The 25845-nt window shown below is 43.4% G+C and overlaps 1 protein-coding gene across 1 annotated transcript in view; it reads left to right on the top strand.

Moving 5' to 3' along the window:
* sema5ba (sema domain, seven thrombospondin repeats (type 1 and type 1-like), transmembrane domain (TM) and short cytoplasmic domain, (semaphorin) 5Ba) overlaps window positions 1–25845 on the top strand; it is a 106577-nt gene that overhangs the window by 49889 nt on the left and 30843 nt on the right. The window contains exons 7-10 of the mRNA XM_083997373.1: window positions 6126–6411; window positions 20143–20278; window positions 21139–21346; window positions 21986–22193. Coding sequence (XP_083853499.1) covers window positions 6126–6411; window positions 20143–20278; window positions 21139–21346; window positions 21986–22193 — 838 coding nt within the window. The remainder of the gene's footprint in view (window positions 1–6125; window positions 6412–20142; window positions 20279–21138; window positions 21347–21985; window positions 22194–25845) is intronic.

Below are 25845 nucleotides of genomic sequence, written 5' to 3'. Positions count from 1 at the left end.
GACTAGCGGGAAGCATGAAATACTGTCAATCCTGCCGGTGTCGGTGTCAATAATCTCCCTGCTGCTGACGCCGTTCCTTTCCCTCTGACCACGCTCGCAGCGCAAATCCATTCCCACACACCCTGACTCCAGCAGGAATGTAGATGGACGCCCCGCTGGAGGAGGAGGAGGAGGCGGCAGCGGCGGCCACTGACTTCCTTTTGATATGCAGAACAGCTTAGATTATGGGATTGATTGAGGTGTGGAGAATAGGAGTTAGTTTAGGCATCTTCACATAAAGGTCGGACTCATTTTCTGCATCATAGACGATGTTGAGCGACAACCTGGATGGATAAAGAGCAAAGTCAGAGGTACAACTGAGGACAAACATACTGAGATTATTGATAGAACAAGAGACCCACGACCATAACTGTTAAATTTGAGCCTTAAATGTGACCCGTGGCCATATTTTTGTTTTTATTTCATCCATCCTTTGCAGAGCTGCTCGGGCTAATGCAGCACATTGGCTCCCCTCTTCCTCTTTTCCCACTGGGCATCGGTATCTGCTTCCAACACATGGCATGCATGAAATAGCACAGTTGGAGAAAGAGAGAGAGAGAGAGAGTGAGAAGAAGAAAAAAAGTTGTTAATAAATAACATTTGAAAACAATCAAAGTAACCGGGGCTGCAGCTAAGAGCCAAACGATTACTGAAGAAATTATATGAATATAAAACAGAGGAAAAAGCTGCAAATCCTCACCGTCTGAGAATGGTAGAGCCGGCGAGTGCTTGACATTTTTCTGCTTGGCCAAAATACCTAATCGATTAATGCATCACCACAGTGGTTGATTAATTTTCTCTTGTGTGAGCAATGCATAATCATTAGCGCTAAATGTAACAAACAACAAACTGCCACATATTTCAGGTGCAGGAAGCCGGACCTTAGAGAGCGGGCCGGAAGAAAAGGACAGATAGGAGCAGCAGGGAAATAAGAAAGGCAAGAGCAAATGCCAGTGAAGTTGGAAGGTGGGAGAGTGTGACGACGTGTGTGTGTGTGTGGTGGTGAGAGAGAGGAGGGGGGGGGGGGGGGGGGGGTTGCGGGGCAGGGAAGAGGATGAGGATGAGAGGAGGGAGGGAGGGAGGCAGAGGAGATAGACTGAAGAGTCAGTGAGCGACGTAATTATTCCTCACGGCAAGGAGAGGGTGAAATTACAGCACACAGCATGCTTCACACCGGGCGGGGACTTCACCCTGCCTGTGTGTGTGTGTGTGTGTCTGTGTGTCTATATATGAGTGTGTGCGTTTGTGTATATTGACTGTATGCATGCTGTATGTGCATCCATGTGTGTCCACCAGGCTCTGAGAGAGAAAGAGTATGTGGGAGGGAAAAAGATGAGTAGCTAAGTAGATCATGTCCTCATCAGCATAATCACAGCTGGCCGCACACACAGTCAAGCACACGTGTTGCACACACACACACACACACACACATGCCGTCACAGACAAAGGCTGCCTTCCTTCATGGCTGATTCTGTGAGGGTTATGGAGTTGTGCTCCCGGTGGATTTTTTTGGGGGGTGTGAATGAAAATCTAATTTCCAGTTCTAAGCCTCTCCAGCTCTGGAGAACCAAAGGCAGGGAGGAGGCAGAGGAGGGGGAGGAAGAGGGGAGGGAGGGGTCCTGGATCTAATCAATCTGTTCCCTTATTGGATTGGTAGCCTGCCAGGTGCTGACCAACTGTTTCCCATCATGCACCTGAATGACATGAATCTCAATTCATTTGCTCTCGCTCTCGTCTCGGCTTTTGTTGTGGCACATGTAGGCCAGAAAAAATCTAGTCTTTGTATATGAGCACATACAAATGTGACATTTCAACCTCAAAATTCAAATTAACGTTTCCATAAATTACATTTTTATTGCATTAAACAAAGTATTTCTTCTCTGCTGCAGTTTCTGCATGTTTTTATTATTTAGTTTTGGCCACTTGGCAAGAGGTAAACAAAGGAGACGATTGAATATTTAATAAAACGCCCAATTTTATCAATCTGTTCCACATATCCATCATGGTGAGATCATTTTATTGACGCACACGAGCTGAGGAACAATAGTCCACATTGTTTTTTGGGTGAGTAAAGAGTTTGTTTTGTAAATCATGGCTGCGTCACTCACACTGCAGGTTTTCTGTTCCTCTGCATCTGATCCGACCAGCACAAACAGCTGGTGAAGATCACAGCACCAGAACTGTTTGAACCACTGAACAAATCAGAGATATGTGACACGTGTGCAGTTTCACGGATGCCAACCTTTGTGAAAAGTTACCAGTGAACTGGATCCTGGCACCAGTTATGCCTCCAAAAAGTATTTGGCAAAACTAATTATTAGTATTGTAGGAGTACTCTTCGCCTTCATGCTGAACACAGAACACAGATAGCAAAGCCAAGTGAACAAAGAGACTTAAAAATAATTGAATTCAAAGTCATAGTAGTAGTAGTAGTAGTAGTAGTTGGGTATTACTCTTCCCTTAATGGATCTTTTAGGATCAGATGGATGGATCAGTAGACCAAAAGGACAGTTAATTGTTTCTGGCTCCTGGGGTAATAAGAATCCCAGTGTGAGCTGGAAAGCCTGATCTCAGTGCTGTGATAAAGGTGAATGTCTGTGTGGAGATCTCTCCACCACCATGGGATGGTCATAGTTCCTAGGGATTAATAAAGTATTTTCTATTCTATTCTATTCTATTCTATTCTATTCTATTCTATTCTATTCTATAGAGACAAATCCTGGACAAATAGAATTAAATCAAACCTTAATTTATAAGTGTGGGACAGAAACTGCACAGAGTGAGCTTCACAGGGAGCCACTGGTGTCATTTTTCTCCAGCCACTACACTGTGCAATCAATATTCACTTCATAATGAAAAGTTAAAGCAAAAAAAAGCTATATTTCCACTTTCCACTTTAATACCCTCAGTGTTGATGCTGTAACAGTATCTGGTCTGAAGCAGCATGTGATGGTAATGATGGAGGCTTCTCTCCTCCAGCACCCAACCTGCCTGCCAGATTGAACAATCTGTTTACCACTCTGTGGGGTGCTGGGAAAAAAAAAAAAAAAACTCTGCTCATCACATTTGCACCCACACACAGCTTCAGCAATATTATGCAGGATCTGTCAGCTCCGCCTGCCCTTTGGCTGACACGCGTACACTATACGCACAGACACAGGTATGTAAACACAGAAATACTCCTGTGTGCATATGCATAACAGCTCAGGCATGTTGCACACACGCACACGCATGCACACGCACACTCTACATTTCAATACTGAGAGACATGCATAAATACATTGGCTGCTTTACATGGCCTTTATCTGTAGGGAAAGTAGCACTCGTCTCCTCAGCCTCAGTGCAGTAATTGCCAGTGACCCGGCAGACATGACACCTCTCGCTTGTTCATCTGCCTGCTCATCAGGGGCTGTCGACTCACTGCGGATGCGCTGTACATTAGTGATCAGTTTTTTTTACATGGTTGATATAAACATCAACTGATTGCCTATACCCCGGGGTGATATGATGCATAACAGTAGTAATGGTGGTAATGAATCTGCTGGGGGTTTGTTCTTTAATGACATTTCAAATTGTTAAGGCCTTGAACTTTGATAAGAGGAGCCGATGTGTATATCTGCATTTCATCAGATGTAAACTGGACGAGTTGTTCAGATCACATTACTGCTTCCAACCTTTCTCGCTCCACACACAGATGCACACACACACACACACTCTGGCAGAGTAACCACAATCATCAGGGTGTGAGATAAATTGATTAGTTTCAAAAAGTCTGAATCGCTCCCTCGGCGGATTCTCTTTGTTGAAATTGCTTCTTTCTTTTTTCCATTTTTTTTAAACGCCTCCATCTGTGGTCAGTCCAGACCAGTGGTTGTTGTTGGAGTTAAAGCGTCGTTGCTGCTGCTGCTGCTGCTGCTGCTGTTGCTGCCTCTCTCTCTAACCACTCGGTTTCAAAACCTTATTCTCTTATAAAAAGCCTCAGTGGCCCCTCAGGCACATCCCATCACAGCTGCTAACAGGTCATCTCTGCACTGTGTGAGTGTGTGTGTGTGTGTGTGTGTGTGTGTGTGTGTGAGAGTGTATTTGTGTGTGACTCTGTTTACAACATCGACATCCCACTTGTGTATTGTTTATGGGTGCACATGCATCTGTGCAAATTAAGGCTTATTCCTCCATTTGAGCTGGTGTGTATGTGTGTATATGTGTGTGTAAGCATGTATCTGAGTGTGTGATATCACTTACGATAAATGGGTCCCAGAGGGAAACTGAAGTGACAGCAGCAGAGGAGCATTTTTTTTTTCTCTTTCGGTTTCTTCATCATAGTAAGAAAACACAGTGGTGGAAAACAGAACCTGATGTGACGAAGCCTCATCCGGCTCAGCGTCAAAAACAGCAACAACAACAGTGCACATTTCTTTTTTTAGACGGATCAGCGTCAAACTGCGACTTAAAATCTGAAAAAGAGGCAATTATCCCGTTAGGAAAAAGAAGAAGTGGGATTTGAGATTGATGAATGAATCTGGTGACAATTACTGACTTTTATTATTTCAAAACTGGAGACCAGAATTATGCCAAGTTAATATCTACTAATTAAATGTCTATAAAATGAAATGTCTGCTCTGGAACTGCATTGAAGTGGAGGAGCACTTCCAGTACACTGAGCCCTCTTGGCAAATGAGACACACTCATTATATGTGTGATTATTACTGTGAAGCAGAGAGAGTTGGAGATAGAAGTCATTGGTTATGACACCTTGTAGTTACCACATATACATATACATATATATATATATCAGAGGGAGTTACAATGAAGACCTGCTTCTAATAAAAAACCTGTTCCATTCTGGGGTTGAAATAAACAAAGGCTAAAACCATTGTGGATCCCAGACGGCGGCTGTGGGCTGTGTGAGAGACAAAATAAGAAATAGTCTCCGGGCAGAAACCTCGACAGCTCACCTGTTGGAGCTCGTTATATCATTTAATCTTTGGCCTGGTTTTGAGTCTGACCTACAGGATGACCCTGTGGATATGTCATTTTGGTTCCCTCTATCTATTTTTCTCACTGACCAGTGACCTTCAACTGTACTTCTCCAGTGTGTCAACTTTTCATGAAAACTCTGGTTGAGAAAAGTTTTTTTTTAAATACATACTGTGTTTTTGAAGATTAAATCTGTGATTTTTACTAGACGGTGGCACTTATTTCACCCAATTTACCCAGATCCATTATCACAGTGCTCATTCACTGGGGTGTATTTGTTTGAGAGCATTTACAGTTTATTGAAAACCAGAGGATTCATGGATTATCCAGAGTAACCAGAGCAGTTCTGAGTTTTTCAAATGTCATTTTTCAAAAAAAAAAAAAAAAAAACATCTGTAGAAATGTCGGCTCAAAATATTTCAAAGTGTCTGCACATGAAGCCAAAACTATCTGCACAATTAAGATACTATAAAAGGTAAGAGGGAAAATGTTATGAGGAATTTGGGTGAACTAATCCTTTAAGCCGTTACAAAGACTTGAATGTGAAACCTCCAGAAATGCGGGAGTGGATTTAAGACTAATATGGATGTAGAAGTTCAATCTCCTTTTTTTCCCTCCATGCTCCACGAGTGAATTAGTATGCGGTGATGACTCGTGTTTACAAAGGATGACAGTAACATCCCATTCAAACCATTATTCAGTCTTCTTACATGATAACCCACCAGGCAGGAAGGGCCAGTGAATCATTGGTGGTGTCACGCAGGGCAATAAAAGCAGCGCAGGCATCCAGTTAAACAGACATAGCTTCATGGATTTACCATCAAAACATCAGACAGATTTATTAGTAACCATTTTTTATCTGCTCCTCTCCTCCTCCTCCTCCTCCTCCTCCTCCTCCTCCTCCCTCTGCACCTTCTCTCATTTTCACATCTGACATTGAGCAAGACTGAAAGACGAGCGCAACTGCAGAAGTTTTTATTGCAATCAATAAGAAGGAGTACAGGGGTCAAAGCATCGCCATCTTGGAGATAAATGTTGCAAATATTTCTTCATCCCTGGAGTCATCAGTGTAATGATCTCCACCCTCCTCTTCTTCTTCCTCCTGGCAGAGCCCCACTTCATCTCGGCGTACGACATCGGCCTCTTCACCCTCTTCTTCCTGAGGGAGAACGCCGTGGAGCACGACTGCGGCAAGACCGTCTATTCCCGCGTGGCGCGAGTCTGCAAGAATGACATCGGTGGGCGGTTCCTTCTGGAGGACACGTGGACCACGTTCATGAAGGCCAGGCTCAACTGCTCCCGCTCCGGCGAGATCCCCTTCTACTACAACGAGCTGCAGAGCACCTTCTACCTGCCGGAGCAAGACCTCATCTACGGCATCTTCACCACCAATGTGTGAGTGGAAGCACTGCACCTGTTTACACCTGTGATTTCTGTTGTTTTTTCATTTGTTTGTCTCATAGTCACATAAAAGCTACCCTTTGCATCAAACCGGTCATAAATAGAAAAATGCACACAGCCAGTTTTTAGAAACTGTCCCTTTAACACAAACAGACAGGACTTCCTCCTTTATGTGATGTCACACAGAAGAAATCACTGCCCATCTAGACTCACCAGCCCTCAGCTTTCATTCAGTAGGTGAGCTACTGTAACAAGATACAACAAGATAGAAACTGAGCCTCTGCTCTGATTGGCTAATCGAGCTTGTGCTTGCCAGAGCTCTGGAGAGAGGCTCGAGAGAGGACATGTGTCACAAACTGTCCTCGGTGAATATGACAAGGAGGGAGACCACACAAAGTTAAACCAAGAACTAATAATTTGCTGTAACCAAAACATAAACCAAACATACAGTACAATAATGAGGTGTGGAAGTCTGTAAGATTTACCATGAATGCAATGCATGGATGGATGACTGGTCTGTGTGCTGTGGAAGTGTTGCAGGAGTAAAACCCAAAACCAAAAGGATGCAGGTTGAAGGGAGAGAGAGAGAGAGTGAGAGCACATGGTCCAGCTTTTATATGAATGGCATCAACTGACGGCCCTCATGTCTGTCTCAATGGGCCGCCAGGTCCATGAGAGGGTCGTCACAACATGTAAAACTGTACGGAGGAGACCAAAGCCACTCAAAACCACAAATACATCTTGTTAGGGATATCAGAAGTTCAAATAAAACCCTGGAAAAGTGGCCAACATGGGGCCTCTAACCCACAAGGCCTCTGATGTACAGTAGGGAGACTAGTTATGTTCTCTTATATGGTATCATTGAAGTCAGAGTGATTCAGCTTCTTAAAATTGTTGTATGACCAATTATGAAGCTAAATATTAACGTGAACATGATGCAAAGTGCTATTTATAAAGTTTTGCTATTGCTACATAGCCAATGTTAGCATTAGCAGCTGTTCAGTCTGGAAGAAACAGTTCAGCATCAAACTCAAAGCGTTCCGTCTATAGACAGAGTTTGGTTTTCCCACACAGAGCTGAAGATATTTAATTCAAATTATGTTTATTCAAATGTGGTTTCTTTATATATTTAAGATTAAAAGAAGGAATATTTTCAGTAGCGCAGCAGTTCTTTATACAAGAGCATTATCTTTCAGCTGTGGCAAACCATGTATAATGTTATTTAAATACATCTTAATGGTGCTGACCTAGAACAGAGGAGCAGACACTGCATAGAGCCATTCTAGCCTGTTGTTTTTGTGTTGGCAGAGTAACATTGCTGGTATATTTAGTTGTACCATCGGACTCCTCTGCACTGCACGCTCCACCTCCACGTCTGATTCAGCCACTTGTTGAACCACCTGCGTCTTTTGTTTACAGATTTTTTGCACCGCTTTTTTATTCACATTTATTCTGAATGCATTTTATTCACACAGCTGAACCGTGAGCTGCCTTTTCTCTTTCTTTTTCTTTTTTATCACCATGAAAAGCGAATGGAAGAAACAGTTGTAGCTGAAAACGATGATCCAGTTATCTCGTCATAACATAACAGCATTTCAAGGTCAGACTTTAGCATGGTGTTCATGTTAATGAGGTTTTTGAGGATGTGTGTCTCTGTCTCAGCTCGTATTATCTCTCTAGTATGTGATTGCTCAAGCACACATGCTAAAACTCCTGGGTTCTTGTAAGTGTTTTTTTTTTTTGTTCTTGGAAAGAGAAAAAGATTTTGATAAGAATTTCTGGTAATAACAGGATCTCATTTCCTGGTAACCCACCCCCAGTACAAATCCCCCTCACAGTTTATTTTGGTATCTGGAACGCACTCAAATGATTTCTCAGCACATTGTTCATTACTCAAAAGCGATATACTCCGTCTTTTATTACTTATTCCTCATTTTAAAAGCTTTACTGTTACCTTCATTACGACTCCTTTGGGGGCAGACTAAATTTGAAACACTTTCTTAAAGGGCTTAGCTCAGATAATTCATATGAATAAGCATGAATAGAAGTGGTAACCCGATACTGCGCCTATTATTGCCATAATTTTAATTGAATAAAACATCGTAGGGGGAATACTCCTCGCAGGAAAGCACTGTTAAAACTGATATTTATCATCTAAATCACCTCGGTTACTGTCTATGGATGATGAAAACAAATGCAAGCATGAGAGTGGGTGGACCTCAAGATCATTGGGGCTCTATTTTTTCTTAGAAAATAACTCTTCTTAAGTTATAAAAGATAAAAGTTCATGCAAATAAAGAACAAAGCACCTTATGATTGATGTAGATGTTGTAAAAAGTGAAATTAGTTGTAATGTGGTACCTGTCAGCGTGTTGCGTGTCACTGTTGTACAGAAAAGATGAACAACTCCACCAAAACAAGCTGCAGCTGTGTTGTGGAGGCTTTTCAACAGCAACGAGGATATAAATGGGGGGGGGAGCAGTGACACAGCCGCCAAAACACTTCAACTCCAGCGTCTTTTCATTTAGTCCTCAGATATCATCACTTCATAAGCTTTGTTACTCTGACACTTTTCCCTCCTGTTCAGAGCCAGACAATTTTCCAGAGTTTAGAGCCTTCCTGCTGCTGCTAATGATCAGCGTGGATGCATGCGGCTCTCAGCCGAGCCGGATAACACGGGCCGACTCGCACTCCCTCTGGTGTCTGATTGCTCCAGGTGGGGGTGTCACACACTTTTCATTACAGAGAGGAAACAGGCAGTCAAAGTGTGGAGATGAAAAAGCTTGTGTTGTGGTTTTTATGTTTTTTTGCAGAAGTGTAACTGCTTCACAGTTTTTGCCTGACTAGAGGACGGCGGCCTCTGTCAATCACTCGGGTCCAAATTTCAACCCCCTCGACCACCAACTCTGCCACAAGCGCTGAGAGAATAAAAGCTTTAGATGTCGATCCAGCCACCAAAAAGAAAAAAAAAAGGGAGCTGTTTCAATTTGGATGCTTATTGAGTTTTTCTGCCACGACTTATACATATTTTTATCCAATGTTTTTTCCTTAAAAGTGCCACCATTGGGACACTTGTTCAATTTGAGCTCCACAGCTCTGAGAATACTAAACACTACTGATGTTTTTAGTATCATGGGGTGCAAAAAAAAACATCACAGCCTCTGCGTTTCCACTCGCAGGACATTGAAGTAAGAAAAACTTAAAGGAATAGTTTTGGGAAATGTGTTTATTTGATTTCCTCTCAAGAGAAGATCGATAACAGGCGACTCAGATCCACTACACATGGATTTGACTGAATCTGAGGCACAAGTGACAAATGCAATTTCCCTCTTCGTATTCCCCCTTCGTATTAGAAACCGTGCACGTCACACATTAGAAGATGCAATCTGTCTGAGGATTCACATTCCTGTTCACGTATGATGCATGTTTCCTCACCTTTCATCCAAAAACCAACAAATAAAAGCTTCACTGTCTGGTTTGAAAAGAAGGGAGGGGGAGGAGGAGAGAAAATGGGAGAAATGGAGAACAAACAAGAAGCAAAACTAAAAGAAAATGTCTTTATTTCATTGTATTTTCTTACTGGATAAACAAACATAGATATAAAACTGTGAGGTAGTGGCCAGATACCAGATTTCACATACTGTTAAATGCTGTATCTGCACCGTCTGTGTGTGTGTTTGCATGACGGCTTGGGTGAGTGTGTGTGTATGTGTGGCAGCGATCACTGTTGGTGCTCAGATGTGTTTTCTGTTGTCAGGGGAGAAGCTGAATCCCGCTTCTCACCTTCTGCGCTCTCACCTGTTTCACTGCTGGTATTCGCCACCACATGGCTGCTTCCCATCAGCTGGCCGTCGCCTTTAGCAATAGAGAGAGAGAGAGGGAGAGAGAGGGAGAAATGGTGGAGAAACAGAAACAAAAGGAAAAAACCAGAGGGATAAAGAGAGAGAGAGAGAGATGGAGAGAAGAAGGGAATGAGTAGAGGTAATGAGAAAAATCAGTGAGCTCCAAGCTTTTGTTCATTGTCCTTTTGTCTCCTCCCTCCTCGCCCTTCGTCTCTGAAGCGACTCGTTGATCCTCCCTCCAAAACGGCGTCCCTCGTTGGGGTTGGATATGTTAATGTAATCACCACAAACACTGTCTCTATCTGTCTGGCCTAAATTGAACAGGCTCACAGCTGCTCCCAGGAGTTTGGGGTTGTAAAACAAAACAGGAAGAGTTGGAGCAGAGTACTTATCCCCTTCTGTCTGCTCGCGATCTGGGCCACGTCTCAACACTGTGGACTGTGGAATTATTGTCAAGTTGTCAAAAGAAACTAGATTTTTTTTGTCATCAATCAATAATTCAGAGACGTTCGTCAAACATTTTTTTGTCGCCAATATCTCAAGTGAAGCTAGTTTCGTTTTATTTACGAAGACATGTACTGTAAGGGCCATTTTGGGTTAAGAAGTGAACGTTTCCAAGTTTGAAAAAGTTTGAACTGAAAAATTCAAGAGAAAATCTCTGACATTATAAAGTCACAAGTTTGCAAGAATAAAATTCACAAATAAAAAAGAGAAAAGTTTTTTTTTTCTTTTTATTAAGCAAGGAAACCTGTCTCTGCATGATGATATTGTGATACTGGGCTACAATAACAAGTAACAAGATAAATGACTAAATAACAAGTTTCCTCGTTGCTAAATCTGACTGAACAAGTGATGTCTGTGCAAGTTCACGAAGTGTTTCATAATGTCTAAGAACTTTGTGTTTTCTTCGTGCAAATTTGTGACTTTAAACTCGAAAAATGTAAGTTTTAAACTTAGAGATTCACCCTCTCTCTTCCAGCTTGTTCTATTTTTCTAACCTACAATGGCTCTCATACGACATCATGTTTATTTGATTGCAAATGAAATATATTAATGTGGTTTATGATCGTACAAAACCCAAAACTCAAAAGCATCATGAAGACGTCAACTTGTGCTCTGGGGTGAGGAAGTGAAGAAGAGCATTTTGCTGACTAAACAATGTAAGAGGTACTTCAGTGATTCACTGTTGCACTTTGGTGTAGTTAGGAACAGGAGACAAATAAAAAAAATATGGATCAGACCTGCAACAAAAGCCAAGAAAATCTGACTCTCAGCCCTTTTTGTATGGGCCATGATCCAGAAGCACTGGCACCTCCACAGCCCTCACCCCATAATGCAAATCGATAGTGTCTCTTAGTTACACCATGTATACACAGCCAGAGCAGCAAAGGCAGCAGCAGCAAGAGCTTTGGTCTGTGTCTACAATATTATGATGCATTCAGGCTCAGTGTTGAGCGTAGGTAATACAGGCTTCAGAGCGTAATTCCAAATCGCTGTGGTTACGTGTGCAATAGGAAGAAAATGCAATTAAAGTGTAAATACGGGCCTCCCTCCCGTGCAGTGAGACGCCGGTCGCCGTGCAGCCTGTGTCGACAGCTCTGCTGATTAAAGCAGGAGCTTATCTGTTCCATCAAATGCAATATGAGACAGACAAATGGAAAACACGGCAGAAACACTTCGAGTGCAGAAAACTATCGCTGTCAAAACCGCTCGAACGTGACGTTGGATTATTCCGTATAAAAGAAAAAGTAGTTTCTGAGCGTTCAAGGATCAATCTATCAAACCACTGCAATGAGAGATATATACAGTAACTAGATAGGCACCTATAGGTCTTCTCAAAGGTTGTACAGGAATCATTAGGATGCCTATTTAATTATAACTTAATTAGCTTGCATACAATTTAATCTTCAAGTTCTTCAATTTACAGACCAAAATCCAAAACTGCTCATAGTGCGAATGACTCTTAGTCATAACCTTCGTTTCCACACAGTTGTTGAATTATTACTTCCTCGTTTTACATCGACCGTACATTTTTCTTAAATCAATAAAAGTGACATGGTGTGACTCAGCCGCTGTAGAGCAGTTTTTTTCTTACGTAGTCGACAATTTTTCATAATTGAATATCCGTCCTGTTTTTCTTTTATTACATTTTTTTCCATTGCAAATCAATAATGTAAATATATCTTCATACTTTGAAAGCGTTTCTGCCTCCATTTCCATTTGTGTTGCAAGATTTTTCCATTTTTCCCAAAATGTTTTTAATTTCTAGCCCCAAATAATCCTCATGAAATCATCACTGTCATTTGTTTACTGACTTTTAAGGAGCTTTTTCAGTTCCACAGTGAGAGGAGAGAGGTTATACAAATATTTCCACCTTCGGAGTCAGTACCTGTCATGAATGGTAAACTTTATTTCAATAATGTAATATGGCTCCCAAAAAGAAAAAAGAAAAAAAATTCAATCAGGTGCTCCTAGGATGAGAGGTGGAGACGGGAAGCGAGGAGGGAATGACTCTGTGGAGACGTGCAGCAGCAGCAGCGATGGCGGTGGCGGTGGCGGCAGCAGCAGAGCCTGTCGAGCCGTTATGTAGTGGAGGGGTTTTAGCATTCCATCAGAATGAGGACACTTAAGACCTCAGAGCACGGCCGGGGCTTTTAATTAACTCTGGGCCCTTATTGGCAGGGTCCGTCCGTCATGTGCTCAGAGCAGCAGAGAGCTTCTCCTGCTGAGGTGTCTAACCTGCCATTACTAACTAATTATGAGCCTCCTTATCTATTTCTGGGTGACTTACCTGACCCCTCCTCCTCCTCCTCCTCCTCCTCCTCCTCCTCCTGCTCCTACGCACTAGTTCTCGTAGGGTCTCATATCTGAGAGCTTGGGGGCGGGATGAGGAGTGCTGAAACAAACGGCCCGTGACTTAAATAGTAGATTGACATTGCTGTTATCAGTTTTAAATGATTTATCTTAATGTGCTGGTTGCATCGTCTTCATTGTGAGGGTTTGCTCTGCAGCTTCTCTCAGTGTCTTGTCAGTAAATACTGATGATCTTTGGGGGTTTTGGGGTTGTTTGTTGGACAACTAAAGCCGTCATAAAGACGTCATCCTGGGCTCTGATTCCCTAAGTCAAAAAAAAAAATCATCATTAAACGTGTTCCAGATGTCTGAATTTCTATCCACATCAGTTTCTGTGCAGGATTAAGAACTTTAAAGTCATTTTTCTACACGTGTATGAGATCAACACAGCTGCACCGTTGGCTTTAAGGCCCAGATTACGCCGGAAAGGAATTAGTTCAGACTATACGTTGATTTAATATGCTGCACATTCTCAGACAGTCTTTCCTGGCAGCCGTTATTCATAGTGTCGCAACAACAGACACAGACAACTGAGAAATGAGACAGTTCACTTTGGATTATTTCCTCCTGTATCTGCATCATGTGGGTTTCTCCGCCTCCCTGCTCCTTCAGGAGACCTGGTTTGAGTCAATATGTGCTAATGGGAGACGTGAAGGAGATCGACAGATTCCTTCGATCCATATTCACAAAAAATCATTTTTTCACAACCCCTCCGATCCTCTGAACAGCCTGACATCAAAATGACCTTTTAACAGAGCCACAGATCAGGAGGAAATTAGCTTCTGTCTCTGCAACAAACTCTCACAAGAACTCACAACATCGCTCCTCCGTCTTGGTTTTGGTTCAGTTTAGGGATTTATATGTGAAACCATGGATTTAGGAGATAAAACTAGTATTTCTTAGTTTAATAACATGGAAATGTTTTTGGAGGTAAAACTTGTACTGTAAGCTAGTGGCTGAACAAAATGACCTCCAAATTCAGGTACAAAGTCAATCTGTATCTAGTAATGTCTTGACGAAGCGATTACGCCCACTGAGAAGACTGGAACTGTAAAACCATTTTATATTATTAGCGCTGCCTGAAATGGGATATCTGCTGTAAAGAGGATCTTTGGTTGCAGGGAAAAAAAGATGTGGGATCATTAATTTAAAGTTACAACAATGGTCAGACAAAAAATAGCACAAATTCTCTAAAATCATTAGCTGCAGCCCCAAATAAGGAGCTTGTAAGTGAATATTTCTTCTGCATATCAGAATCACTGGGATGCAGCATATGTGCAACTTTACATGCACAGAACTGCTCCTGTGTTTCCCAGGAATCCTTCCTTCTCCATGGGAAATATGAGACTGACTCCAAGTGAGATCAGATTTGACGGGGGTGATGAATGATAAGCCGGGCAGCCAAGTGAAGCAGGTCACAGAACTGTACCAGTATTTCTGATTTTACTCTACCCGACGCATCGTCTCACTGGCATCAAATCTACCTTGAAATGAACTGCGGTCCCCCCCCAGTCGAGGCCTGGGCCTGATCTGAATACAGTCCTGGCTCCTGACAGACTCCGCTGCATGAGGACCGGTGCTTTTATTTCATCATACCTTTCGCAGATATTCTTTAAATTCAAACCTCTATTCGCACTTTTTTTTTTTGTTTCCTTCGCTTCAAGCCTATTTGAATTTGATTGGAAACACTGCGGGGAAAAAAAGTTAAAGTCAAGCTCACACCCAAACAAATACAGCAGAGATCAACATTTGACTCTGAAATGCTTAGCAATCCCATTATCCTCCTGTGAGGTGAACTGTGCACTTCCTCATGAGCTTACATCAGGGGGGAGTTTTGTGCAACGTATTGAACCTGTGGTGTTGCTTTATTGTTTGGTATAGGTGTTGCTGACTCAGTCTGCCGCTCTGTGTGACTGTTTTGGGCCAAAGCTGTTGCCTTTGCTGGCAGATTGTTGTGCAGTATAAAAATATGTATAGATAATCCTGGCAGCCTCGGTTCAATTTGTGGTCCCTGCAGCCATGTAACTCTGCTGAGTGGGCCCTTTTTGCTTTTCTGCTGCGCTGCAGGTATTCACTGAAGTTGAAACATCGGCCTTAATGTGGTTTTAGCTGCTCCTTGCATGTGTGTGTGTGTTTTTTTTCTCCACCTAAAATGGGGTCGGGTGCATTAGCCTAAAACCCGGGCTTTCACCTGGACTCTCTCTCTCTCCCTCCGCTGTGATGCAATAACACGGTGCATATGCAAATGTATATTTTCTCGTTAAGCCGGTTTGTTTATACCACAAAGATGAAAGGATTCATGGATAAAAGTAGGAATGCAGTAGGTTGATATGAACATAATCTGGCTGATCATGTAAATAAGATAAATAACAATCAGAAAGAATGAACGGGAGAAAGGTCTGGGATCTGTTTCAGCAGCCGTACCAGCAGCCAGCTCAAAGATAAGAGTATTGAGTGAGATGCTTATCAGCCACTTGTGTTTACCACACAGACTCGCTGCTGTACTCAATGTGGTTTGCAGGGAGCAGGCTGAGTGAGGAGTTCATTTCTTCCCTAACACCTCTTTTTTTTTTTTTTTTGGCGCCGAACGGAGCTCCATATCCAACTCATTTATGTGTAAAGCAGCCCTGACATCTGCAGCGGTGTATCCTGGGTGTCGGGGTCGACCGACGGAGGTGAAACGAGTGTTCAACTCCTCTACCTGAAGCCGGGAGAAAAGCTGCTGCTGTTCCTCGCTCAAATCCTGTGAAAACACCTAAACCAACAACGCGCACGTCTTTGTCACTATACTTAACCTGTCTGTGACACTGAGCCAAGTCCATTGATTCCTCCTGAAGACATAAATCTTCAACAACGGGTCAAATATCGTGTTTCCTTTTTAATATCCTGAAGCAGCTGGATGCAGCACTTTTTAAATGTTACTCAAACAGCAATGAATGTGCTGCTCTAATGAGTTTTTTCTGGCAGCAGAACAGTATATGTGGGTTTGACTCAAAATAAACCACAGTGTAATGAAGGTGATGTTTTGCTTGTCTTAAAGGGATAGTTCAACATTTTGGCAAATTGGCCCATTGCCATAATCCCTATAGTGAACTGCTCAGAGCTACGCTACGGAGGCTCATGGGATTTCTTGGTTTCCCTCATCAAACTCATCAAATACACAATCCAACAAATCCAAAACGCTCTGGTGGACAAGTTGTGACCTGCACATTCACCACGCTATGAGATAATAACACAAGAGATGGAGTTGTTTTTGAGGTAAATGCAGAGACTGCTTGCTGAAAAACTGTCCCCGACAGGAATGCGCATCAGCGGTTTTGCATGAATTTACCTCTAAAACAACTCTGTCTCGTAACGTTCCGTTATTATCTCATAGCGTGGTGAATGTGCAGGTCACAACTTGTCCACCAGAGCGTTTTGGAGTTGTTGGATTGTGTATTTAATGAGTTTGATGAGGGAAACCAAGAAATCCCATGAGCCTCTGTAGCGTAGCTCTGAGCAGCTCACGGCTCTGCTCCGCCGCTCTAAAAATAGTTTGCACCGACAATTAAAAGTAACGAACCTACTCCTAACACTATAGAGATTATGGCAATGGGCCAATTTGCCAAAATGTTGAACTATCCCTTTAATACTTTTCAGAGCTCCGTGGCCTTTTTCAGAGTCTTGAGATATCAGGGTGCGTTTATATACACTCACAGTTCTTGTTTGTAAGATCAGTTCATGGCTGGTTTGGCTCTTCTCAGATGATTTGCTGACAATAAGCAGCAGCAGCATCAATAATCTCCTCCAGTCTGAGGAGCTTGTCCATCACGGTGCAGCCAAAGGCTCGATACCTGGGTGGTATTTCTGATTCTGATTTGTCTTGGGACAGCCAGATGATCAAAGTAGTTTAAAGGGATATTTCAACATTTTGGCATTACCTTTAATTGTCGGTGCAAGCTGTTTTGAGATCGGCGGAGGAGTGCGTGGTATTTCCACTAAATACACAATCCAACAACTCCAAAACAACTTGTATGCACAAGGTGACTTTTCACCGCAGGCTGTTTGGAGAAGGTATAGGATATTGTAGGGACACCTCTGTACCCATTGATCTCTGCGGTGAGAAAGAAAGAAACAGGGAGGAAGAAAACGAGTGTATCCATCAGAGAGAATTAAGGAGCGAGAAAACAAGAAGCAGAACAGAGACCGAGCCTCCTCCTGAGGTTCCTGCTGATTCCTCTTTCTCTGTCATTCCCCTCTCTTGCGGCGACATGCGGCGTGCACGGCGACCGCATGTACTGAGAAATCCAAAAGCAACATGGGACATAAAGATCTAATAAAAAATTTTAAAAAGAAAAGAAGAGGGTCTGAACAAATGAGTTCACAGCACAGACAAGGAAGAGGAGTGAGCGACAGAGAGGTTTGGACTTGGGGACCGATTCTGTAAAACAAGACGCCCAAATCAAGACATCTGAGAGGACAGCCAGCGACAGGATCAGGCTTTTAGGACGAGATCAATCACTGGAAGAAGAAGTAGCTTCAGTCGTAATGAAAGTGATCGTGGTGGCGCTGGGGCCTCGGAGAGCAGCCCAGCAGCAACAGCAAACAGCATAGCAGATGTCAAACAGCTTTCAGTCACTTTCACAGGCTTTAAAGCAGACTCGGAACATATGGGTTGCATCCATTAGTGCGATTGACTTTATTCCTTTCAGTGCTCTGCTCTCGTTCACTCTGTTTCTTCTGTGCAGCAGCAACCCACACTCGATGCAGGCTAGGCACCTTAAATAATCTGGACACTGTCAAAGCTTTCTGTGGCACAGTTTGGCTTCTTCGCAACCACAAACCCACAGTTTAACTTCCTGTTATGTGTGTGTGTGTGTGTGTGTGTGTGTGTGTGTGTGTGTGTGTGTGTGTGTGTGTGTGTGTGTGTGTGTGTGTGTGTATGTGTGTGGGACGGTGAGAAATCTGTTGCGGCTGCTGCTCAGTTATTGCAGCTCATTTGCCTGTGGTTTCCTCCAGTTGGGGTTTTGGTTATTGCCGACTCACCACAGCACTCACTCTACTTCACACACTCCGTCTCTCTCATTTTCGTCTCCACCAGCACCGCTGACGACCAAAAAAAAAAAGAAAAGAAAAAACAACAACAAACAAACAAAGTCTGGAGGCTGTTTGTCCTCCACCAGCCACCTATTTGGCTTCCCCCCCTATTGTTTAGCCGGAGCTAATTTGGAGCTGCACAGTCCTTTGCCACCGTGCGTGCGGTAATGATAGAGCACATTAGTTTCCTCGCAATCCTGAACTGTGTATGTGAGAAAGTGCTGCTTAAACTCAAAGCAAACTTTTCTCATGCAGGCTGAGAAACATCGTTGAGGTAAAAAAAAAAAAAAGAGGTTTGTGCACTCGCAGAAGGGGTAAGGCTTAGGATAAATAAATAAAAATCTCCTATGTTAGAGATACAGGTTAGTCTCCACCCACCTGTTCTGTGAGGTATTTTTGTCAGAGAATTATTTCATGAGACTTGTTTTTTATCCTGAAAAGGAAGAGTCTCATGGTTGGTACAGTTCTGAAGACTTAAAGGGATAGTTCAGCTGCTCAGAGCTATGCTACGGAGGCTAATGGGATTTCTTGGTTTCCCTCATCAAATACACAAACCAACAACTCAAACAATTTTCGTGGACTAGGGATTATGGCAATGGAACAATTTGCCAAAATGTTGAACTATCCCTTTAAATCAGCATCCAGCTAATGAAGTTTGTGTCAGCCAGAACCAGAATAACCAGAGATCATACACAAACTGCTTGAATCAATAGGTTGAAATTTTAAAACGTTACTCTTCTTTGACTTTCATTGAAGCTCAAATTAATTAGTAACTGGACATTTTGATCTGAGATTCTCCTCACAAATGTGAAGTATGGACATCTATGCTGTACATGTTTCATAAACTTCAGATCTTCCCCTCGTGATCAGAGAATATGTTCTCCTTCTTGTTTTTCAAACCTGATCCAGCAGCAGCAGCAGCAGGTGTGGTTTTTCTATCTTCAAGATCAGTGAGGAAATGAAAATCAAGCGAGTGGAAAAAGCAAAAGCAAAAAAAAAAAGCAACCTAAGGCTCTGGGAACCACATATAGAGATCTCACTAAAAACCATTTACCAGACCCAGGGACACATTTTACTGAGCCTTTTTCTGCCTCAGCTTTTTCAGCCAGCAGCCCATCACTGATTTATACTTCACCCAAGGTACCGAAGCAGCTCTGGAAGCACCGTGAAGTTCCTCCTTTGGTCTTTTCAGCCTCTGCCTTTCTCTCTCTCTCTCTGTGGCTTTTGTTGTTTCTTTCTCTCTGTAATAGTATCACTCACTGTCTTCTAACTGATGCTCTATGTTTATTAGCACCTCACCAGCCATGTCTACACAGTAGGTATTATAAAAACCAACTCTGAGTGTAGTGTCTGGTGTATGGGAAGGGAAGGGGGGGAAACACACATCCAGCAGTTGCAGGCAGTTAGGAAACTCATTACCTTGCAGCACATTATGGCCAAAGAGCGTCACGATAATAACTTTACTCTCTCTGCCAGTTTAGCCTGGTTTTTACGCTTGTATGTAACACCTGTGAGGCAACTCTGTGTGTGTATGTGTGTACAGTATGTGTGTGTGTTTGGACATAATCTGTGCCACTGCCTCCTATATCCTCGGCTTAATATTGTCCCCATTCACTGTGCAGCGCTGATACCGTAGCTTAGCCTGCAGCCACAGCAGAGGCTGCAACAGAGCGTCTGCTCGGTGCAGGTAGAAACGATAGGACTTCCATTAAGAGGATGGGACACGCTGCAGAACGGCTTCATTACACAGCTGGAGGCTGTTGATTTCTGATACGGCTTCACATTTACTACACAACATGTAAACTGATATGATATGAAAACTATTGCTCAAGTAATATTTTTTTATTTCTACTCCCTCTCCCTTGTCCTCTCATCTCTCCATCACCATCACCATCATCATCATTCCTCCCCTCTCCGTCTTCCCTCCTCTCCGTCCATCCGTTGCTCTATAAAGCAACAGCATTGCAGCATCTGCAGTGTGTGCCTTCAACCTGAGCGCCATCACCCAGGCCTTCAACGGGCCTTTCCGCTCCCAGGAAAACCCTCGCTCCACCTGGTTACCTACGCCCAACCCCATCCACAACTTCCAGGTTAGTGAGACCAATCAGATCAGCAAAAGGTTTTCTCAACAAATAAAGTCTTAAACTCTGACAACAAACGGTCCTCCAGTCCCTACAGGAATTTGATTTTTTTTTAAAAATACATACAGTTTTACAAATTACATGTTCTTATACATATGATCCATTTCAGAAGCATTTTTAAGAATTATTTAAAGAGTAAATTATTAAAGTTAATTTTAGTGGTCATTATGGTTTAATTAGCTAACAACAAGATCTTTAAATGCTCTGTTTTTTTACACCATTTTTAAAAAACACTGTAATTTAGAGCCAAAGGTAATAAATTCAGACATGTTTATCGAAAAGCTGCTTCAAAAAGCTCCAAAAATCACTAACAACTCTGCATCACGACTCTAAAGCGACAGGCCATTATTTCACAGAGAGGAGTCGAACCTGGAAAAAAAGACAATACACTAATAATATAGATATCAGACACCTCGTATATTTGCAAAAATCACTGTTGTGGCTCCGAGCAGCAACTAAAAGTGGTATCCACCAACAAATCAATCTCTCATTTCAAGCCACAAAGAAACAGCAGAAGCTGCAATTCACAGCTAAGCCGTGCAACCCAAACAAAGCTTTTCAGAAGGCTGTCATTTCATATTTATTCTCCTGCAGTCTCATTAAATTGCACTGTTGTTGTTGCTATGGTCACATCACAATCATCACGTAGTTTTCGAGAAGGCTGCAATTATTGAGAATAGAAGTAAGAAGAATTGAAACAATCCAGACAGACGTGGTGCTTTTTGATTTAGTTTCTCCACCAGGTGTATTCCCACATTTTCACTTTCTCGTCACATCTGACCTCTCTGTTGCTCACACCACTTTCTCAGTGTGGGACGATAGAAGACGAGGGTCCCAATGAGGGTTTGACGGAGCGCAGCCTGCAGGACGCCCAGAGACTCTACCTGATGAACGACGTGGTGCAGCCAGAGTCTGTCGATCCGCTGGTCATGCAGGACGACGTTCGCTTCTCCAACCTGGTTGTGGACATTGTTCAGGGCATGGACACACTCTACCATGTCATTTACATCAGCACAGGTAAGTAGGAGAAGAAGACAAGGAACAAAACTTATACTTAAGCACTGGACTGGAGTGATATATTGCTTTTATAAAACGGTTACCAATAATGACAATATGAAAGAGGAATACGCAATCAATTTCATGTAGTTTTATTCAACCAGAAATACATATTATCCAATAAAAAAGCCCCACTGTGAAAAAAAATAGTCCCACCTCTCCGGGCGTTAGCTCCAAGTTAGCTGCATCTCGTCTTTTCCTCGTCTTTTTTTTTCAGGTGAAAGTCACTGCTTAATCCCCTCTACCATTATTAAACCTCCCCGGAGGTGAAAGTTAACCTTAAACATGTGAATTCAACTACTTTAGTCCGTTTTTTAACATCGTGAAAACATCAACTGCCCCAGACGGGGCGAATGCAACAGTCCGTTGTCATGGATACATGACAACAACCATTCATACCAGTCATACGTGCCTGACGCGGAGTGATAGCCTACGCTGTGATAAGGCTTTAGAATAGTAGCCGTGGTATATGCTCATTATACCACGGTTAACAACCAATCAGATGGCCAGATTTCACCTTTCCGTTTTATAAATTATATTAACACAACTCAAATATATTCTATAGAAACGTTCTCTCACTGGGTTGTTGTCATCCTTCAGAGTATGGCACCATCCTGAAGGCGTTGGCTACGCCCAACAAGAACCTGCAGGGCTGCTACCTGGAGGAGATGGAGCTCCTCCCACCGGGGGTGCGAGAACCAATCCTGAGCCTGCAGATCCTGCACAGCGACAGGTCGCTCTTCGTCGGCCTCAACGACCGAGTCCTGAAGATCCCGCTGGAGAGGTGCTCCACCTACAAAACAGAGACGTGAGTCCAACGCATCAACATCTCCACATGCCAGGTGGAAAATGTTTTATCCAAATCGATCATACATTGATTTATAGGATATGTTACCAAGTCCAAAAATGAAATCGGCAGACTTCACCTGCAGATTTCAGCTGAAGATGAGATGCTTCCATACAAAGAGGTGGATGGATGGATGTTATTAATCCCAAATGGACAGTCTTGCCACACTTACTTCACATAAACCACAAAATAAAATAGATTGGCAGCAAAGGATAGTTCAACATTTTGGCAAATTGGCCCATTGCCATAATCCCTATAGTCTTAGCAGTAGGTTCGTTACCTTTAATTGTCGGTGCAAGCTATTTTTAGAATGGCGGAGCAGAGCCGTGACCTGCTCAGAGCTCATGGGATTTCTTGGTTTCCCTCATCAAACTCATCAAATACACAATCCAACAACTCCAAAACGCTCTGGTGGACAAGTTGTGACCTGCACATTCACCACACTATGAGATAATAACGGAAAGTTACGAGACAGAGTCGTTTTCGAGGTAAATTCATGCAAAACCGCTGATGCGCGTTCCCGTCTGGGGCAGTTTTTGGGCAAGCAGTCTCTGCATTTGCCTGGAAAACAACTCCATCTCATAACATAGTTGTTGTACAGTGTGCTGAATATACTCTATGTACTATAAGACACATGAGCCTGGATATATATATATACGTACAGGTCTGATACAAGTGCCACATGTCCAGTTGAGGAGTCTGTCCCATTATAAGGAAACACTTTTCAGTCCACTCCTCTGACACACACAGGAGAATCGCTAACAGCTGACAGCAGTTGTCAGGAATAACTTCCTGTTTCTTTGTCACAGTTGTGCTGGAGAAATCTCGCACTACGTAAAATGGCTTTGCTGTTTGACCAGCAGGTGGTTGAGGGGATGCAAGATGTTCTCCATGACAGCAGCATCCTTCTCTCCACCAACAACACTGTGCTGGGGATTTTCACTGGAGCCCTCAACAGAGTCAGACTTACCTGTCTGTTCAGTGTGTTGGTGTCTCTGGGCTCTGATGCTGCTGCCCAAGCAGACAGCAGCAAAAAAAAAAAACATATTGCACTCGCCACAAGAGACCGGGAAGAGATCTGCACCATCCTGCAGCAGCACACATTAAAAGACGTAAACTTCCACGAGAAGTTGAGTCTGCACTCTCCAGCCTCTGCTGCGTTTTCAATAATCCAGTACGTTGTCCAGAAGATAGACTCACATCTCCTTCCACCACCCTGGAAATAATATATAACACAGTCCTGGTGCAGCTCCTCCTCTTCCTCAGCATCAGCAGCAGGATGGATCATGTTGAAAGAACCAGGGAAAGTGAAAGAACACGACTCTCACTGAGCTGCCGCCTGATTTGTCCAGCAGGTGAGAAAGGGGCTGGTAGAAGCAGACAGATAATGGGGTCATCGACTCCGACCTGAGGGCGATAGGCGAACCGCAGCTCGTCCACAGAGATGCTGTGTCAAAGTCCATGCAGGGGGGAGTGTGGTAATGGGACAGGAGCGGTGTGAGCTGCTGGTGTTAATCACTGGGGAGGGGTGAGAGGGAAGCAGCTGTGCAGGCCAGGGTAGGGTGGAGGTTCTTAAAGGTTTTAAGGCAACTCGTTGGCTCTCTTCAACTTTTCCCTCAGCTCCATTCCCTTGTGATCTTCTTCACACTGGACCACAGAAAGCCTGACTACACTCAGTCTATATCTCATTGTTCCCCTCATGTGTTTTGCCAGTGGATTCATTTTAACCTGGTCGCTCCTCCACTAAAGGTAATTATCTGTCCTCAACTAGGATTAATGTCTGCAAGACCTCGCGTATAATCATTGAAGTCCTTATGGAGGCAGACAAATGACTGGGGCGGCATCTGCTCGCTAGGGGGAAATTAATTTGTTGTGCTGGGTTTTTTCCAGTAATGAAGTTCTGCATAATAGAGAGAGAGAGAGAAAAGCACGGCTCCGGCTTTTGTTTGTGTCTGAATCAGGGGATGAACAAAAGGTGTGTGTGAAGCTACATTGTGCTCTGCCAGAGAAGTTTCTGTGAAGGTATGTTGGTGTGTGAGCGACAAGGACTCAGTGGGAGAGGGAGAGTTTGTTTTTTTTGTTTTGTTTGTTTTGTTTGTTTTGTATTTTTATTTTTTTTGTTACCTTCTCCAGTTTCACTGTTATTCATGTGAAAATCTCCCGTCTCAAGGGTGAGGAGGGGGGAGAAAGGCTCGCTGGCTGTTTGTCCAACCTTCTGCATCTCATCAGCAGCAGCGCTCTCAATCAGGATCCTCAGCCGGCCACCTCACTTCTTCAAAGTCAACTTCATCTTAGCATACAAATGGCTTGATGCCCTGTGAGTGTATGTGTGTGTGTGTGTGTATATATGGAGGTCATTCTACTTGCTGTGATTTGTGTGTGTGTGTGTGGGTTGGTGCTTGGACGAGTTCTCATATGCGAGCTGCCTGATGAGTCAGCTCGCTATTTCTACTAAATCCAAACTCCTAGACACATGGGAGAAGACGCACACACACATATACACACACACATACACACATCAGGCAGGGAAACCATTGCATTTAATAAGATGTGGGTGAAATATGCGAGATGAGAGAGCGGGAGGCAGAGAAAAGAACAGGAAGAGAGAGAGAGAGAGAGAGAAACCAAGAGAAACACAGATAGAGAGAGAAGAGCAGAGTCCTATTTAAGACACAGTGGGGTGAGACGATAAGAGTGAGCTCCAAGGGCACCAGAGAGAGAGAGAGAGAGAGAGGAGAGGAGGAGGAGGGTGAGGTAGAATGGGCCTTAATTCAGTTTGCGATATTCTGCTCACCTCCGCGCTCCCGCTCACTCTTACAATCTCTGAAAACGCACGGCAGCCGAAGGCGAGACTGCGACTGAGCCGCAGAGTACGACAGATGTCAACCTGTCTGCCTGCGTGACACCTGAGCTCGTCTGCAGAGATCTGTCTGGAAGCAGCAGAGTCGTCGGAGGGGAAAAAAAAAAAAAAAAGAAGGGCAGATGGATGACGTTGATTCAGGGGGATTAAAGGGGCAGGTAGTTAATTAGTGCATGTGAATATGACTGGATCTGAAGTTCATGTGTCGATTAGTGAGGTATGAGCATCACAGTTTCCCCAAGAACCTAAAGGCAAAGAGCTTTTTGTTCTGTCTAACCAACAGTCCAAAAACCTTAAAATAGTTCATTTACAAATGATTGAAATCTGGAAATCCCCACAACTGCAGGGGTTTAGGAGTTGTGTGTGCTCTGCTAACACGCAGCCACATGCAAAGAGTCTCATAATAGAAGGAGACTTCTGTTACGAGAGCATTTGCAAGGAAGTTTAAAAAGCGGTTTCAGCTGCCAACTTCGCTCTCAGTGCAACACTGATACACTAGTGTAATATCAGTCTTTTTTACTTCTGAGTGTGTTGTCGACAGTGAAAAACTTTCCATGGCACGGATTCACACTGGGATAGATTTGAGCTGTGAACGGAGGACGACGCTGCACTTGGAGCCGAGCGAGGGTGTTGGAAAGTTGGAGGGAATTCGTTCCCACCTGTGCGTAAAATGTTTCGTCTGCTGATGGCGGAGGGAAACGCAGCGGGAGGTAACACTCTGTGGATTAATGGTCCACGAGACGCTCAGACGGC

This window comes from Trachurus trachurus, assembly GCF_905171665.1.
Source record: "Trachurus trachurus genome assembly, chromosome: 21".
NCBI classification, from domain to species: Eukaryota; Metazoa; Chordata; class Actinopteri; order Carangiformes; family Carangidae; genus Trachurus; species Trachurus trachurus.
The sequence above is the reverse complement of the archived record's forward strand: the minus strand, read 5'-3'. Positions and strand labels throughout refer to the sequence as shown.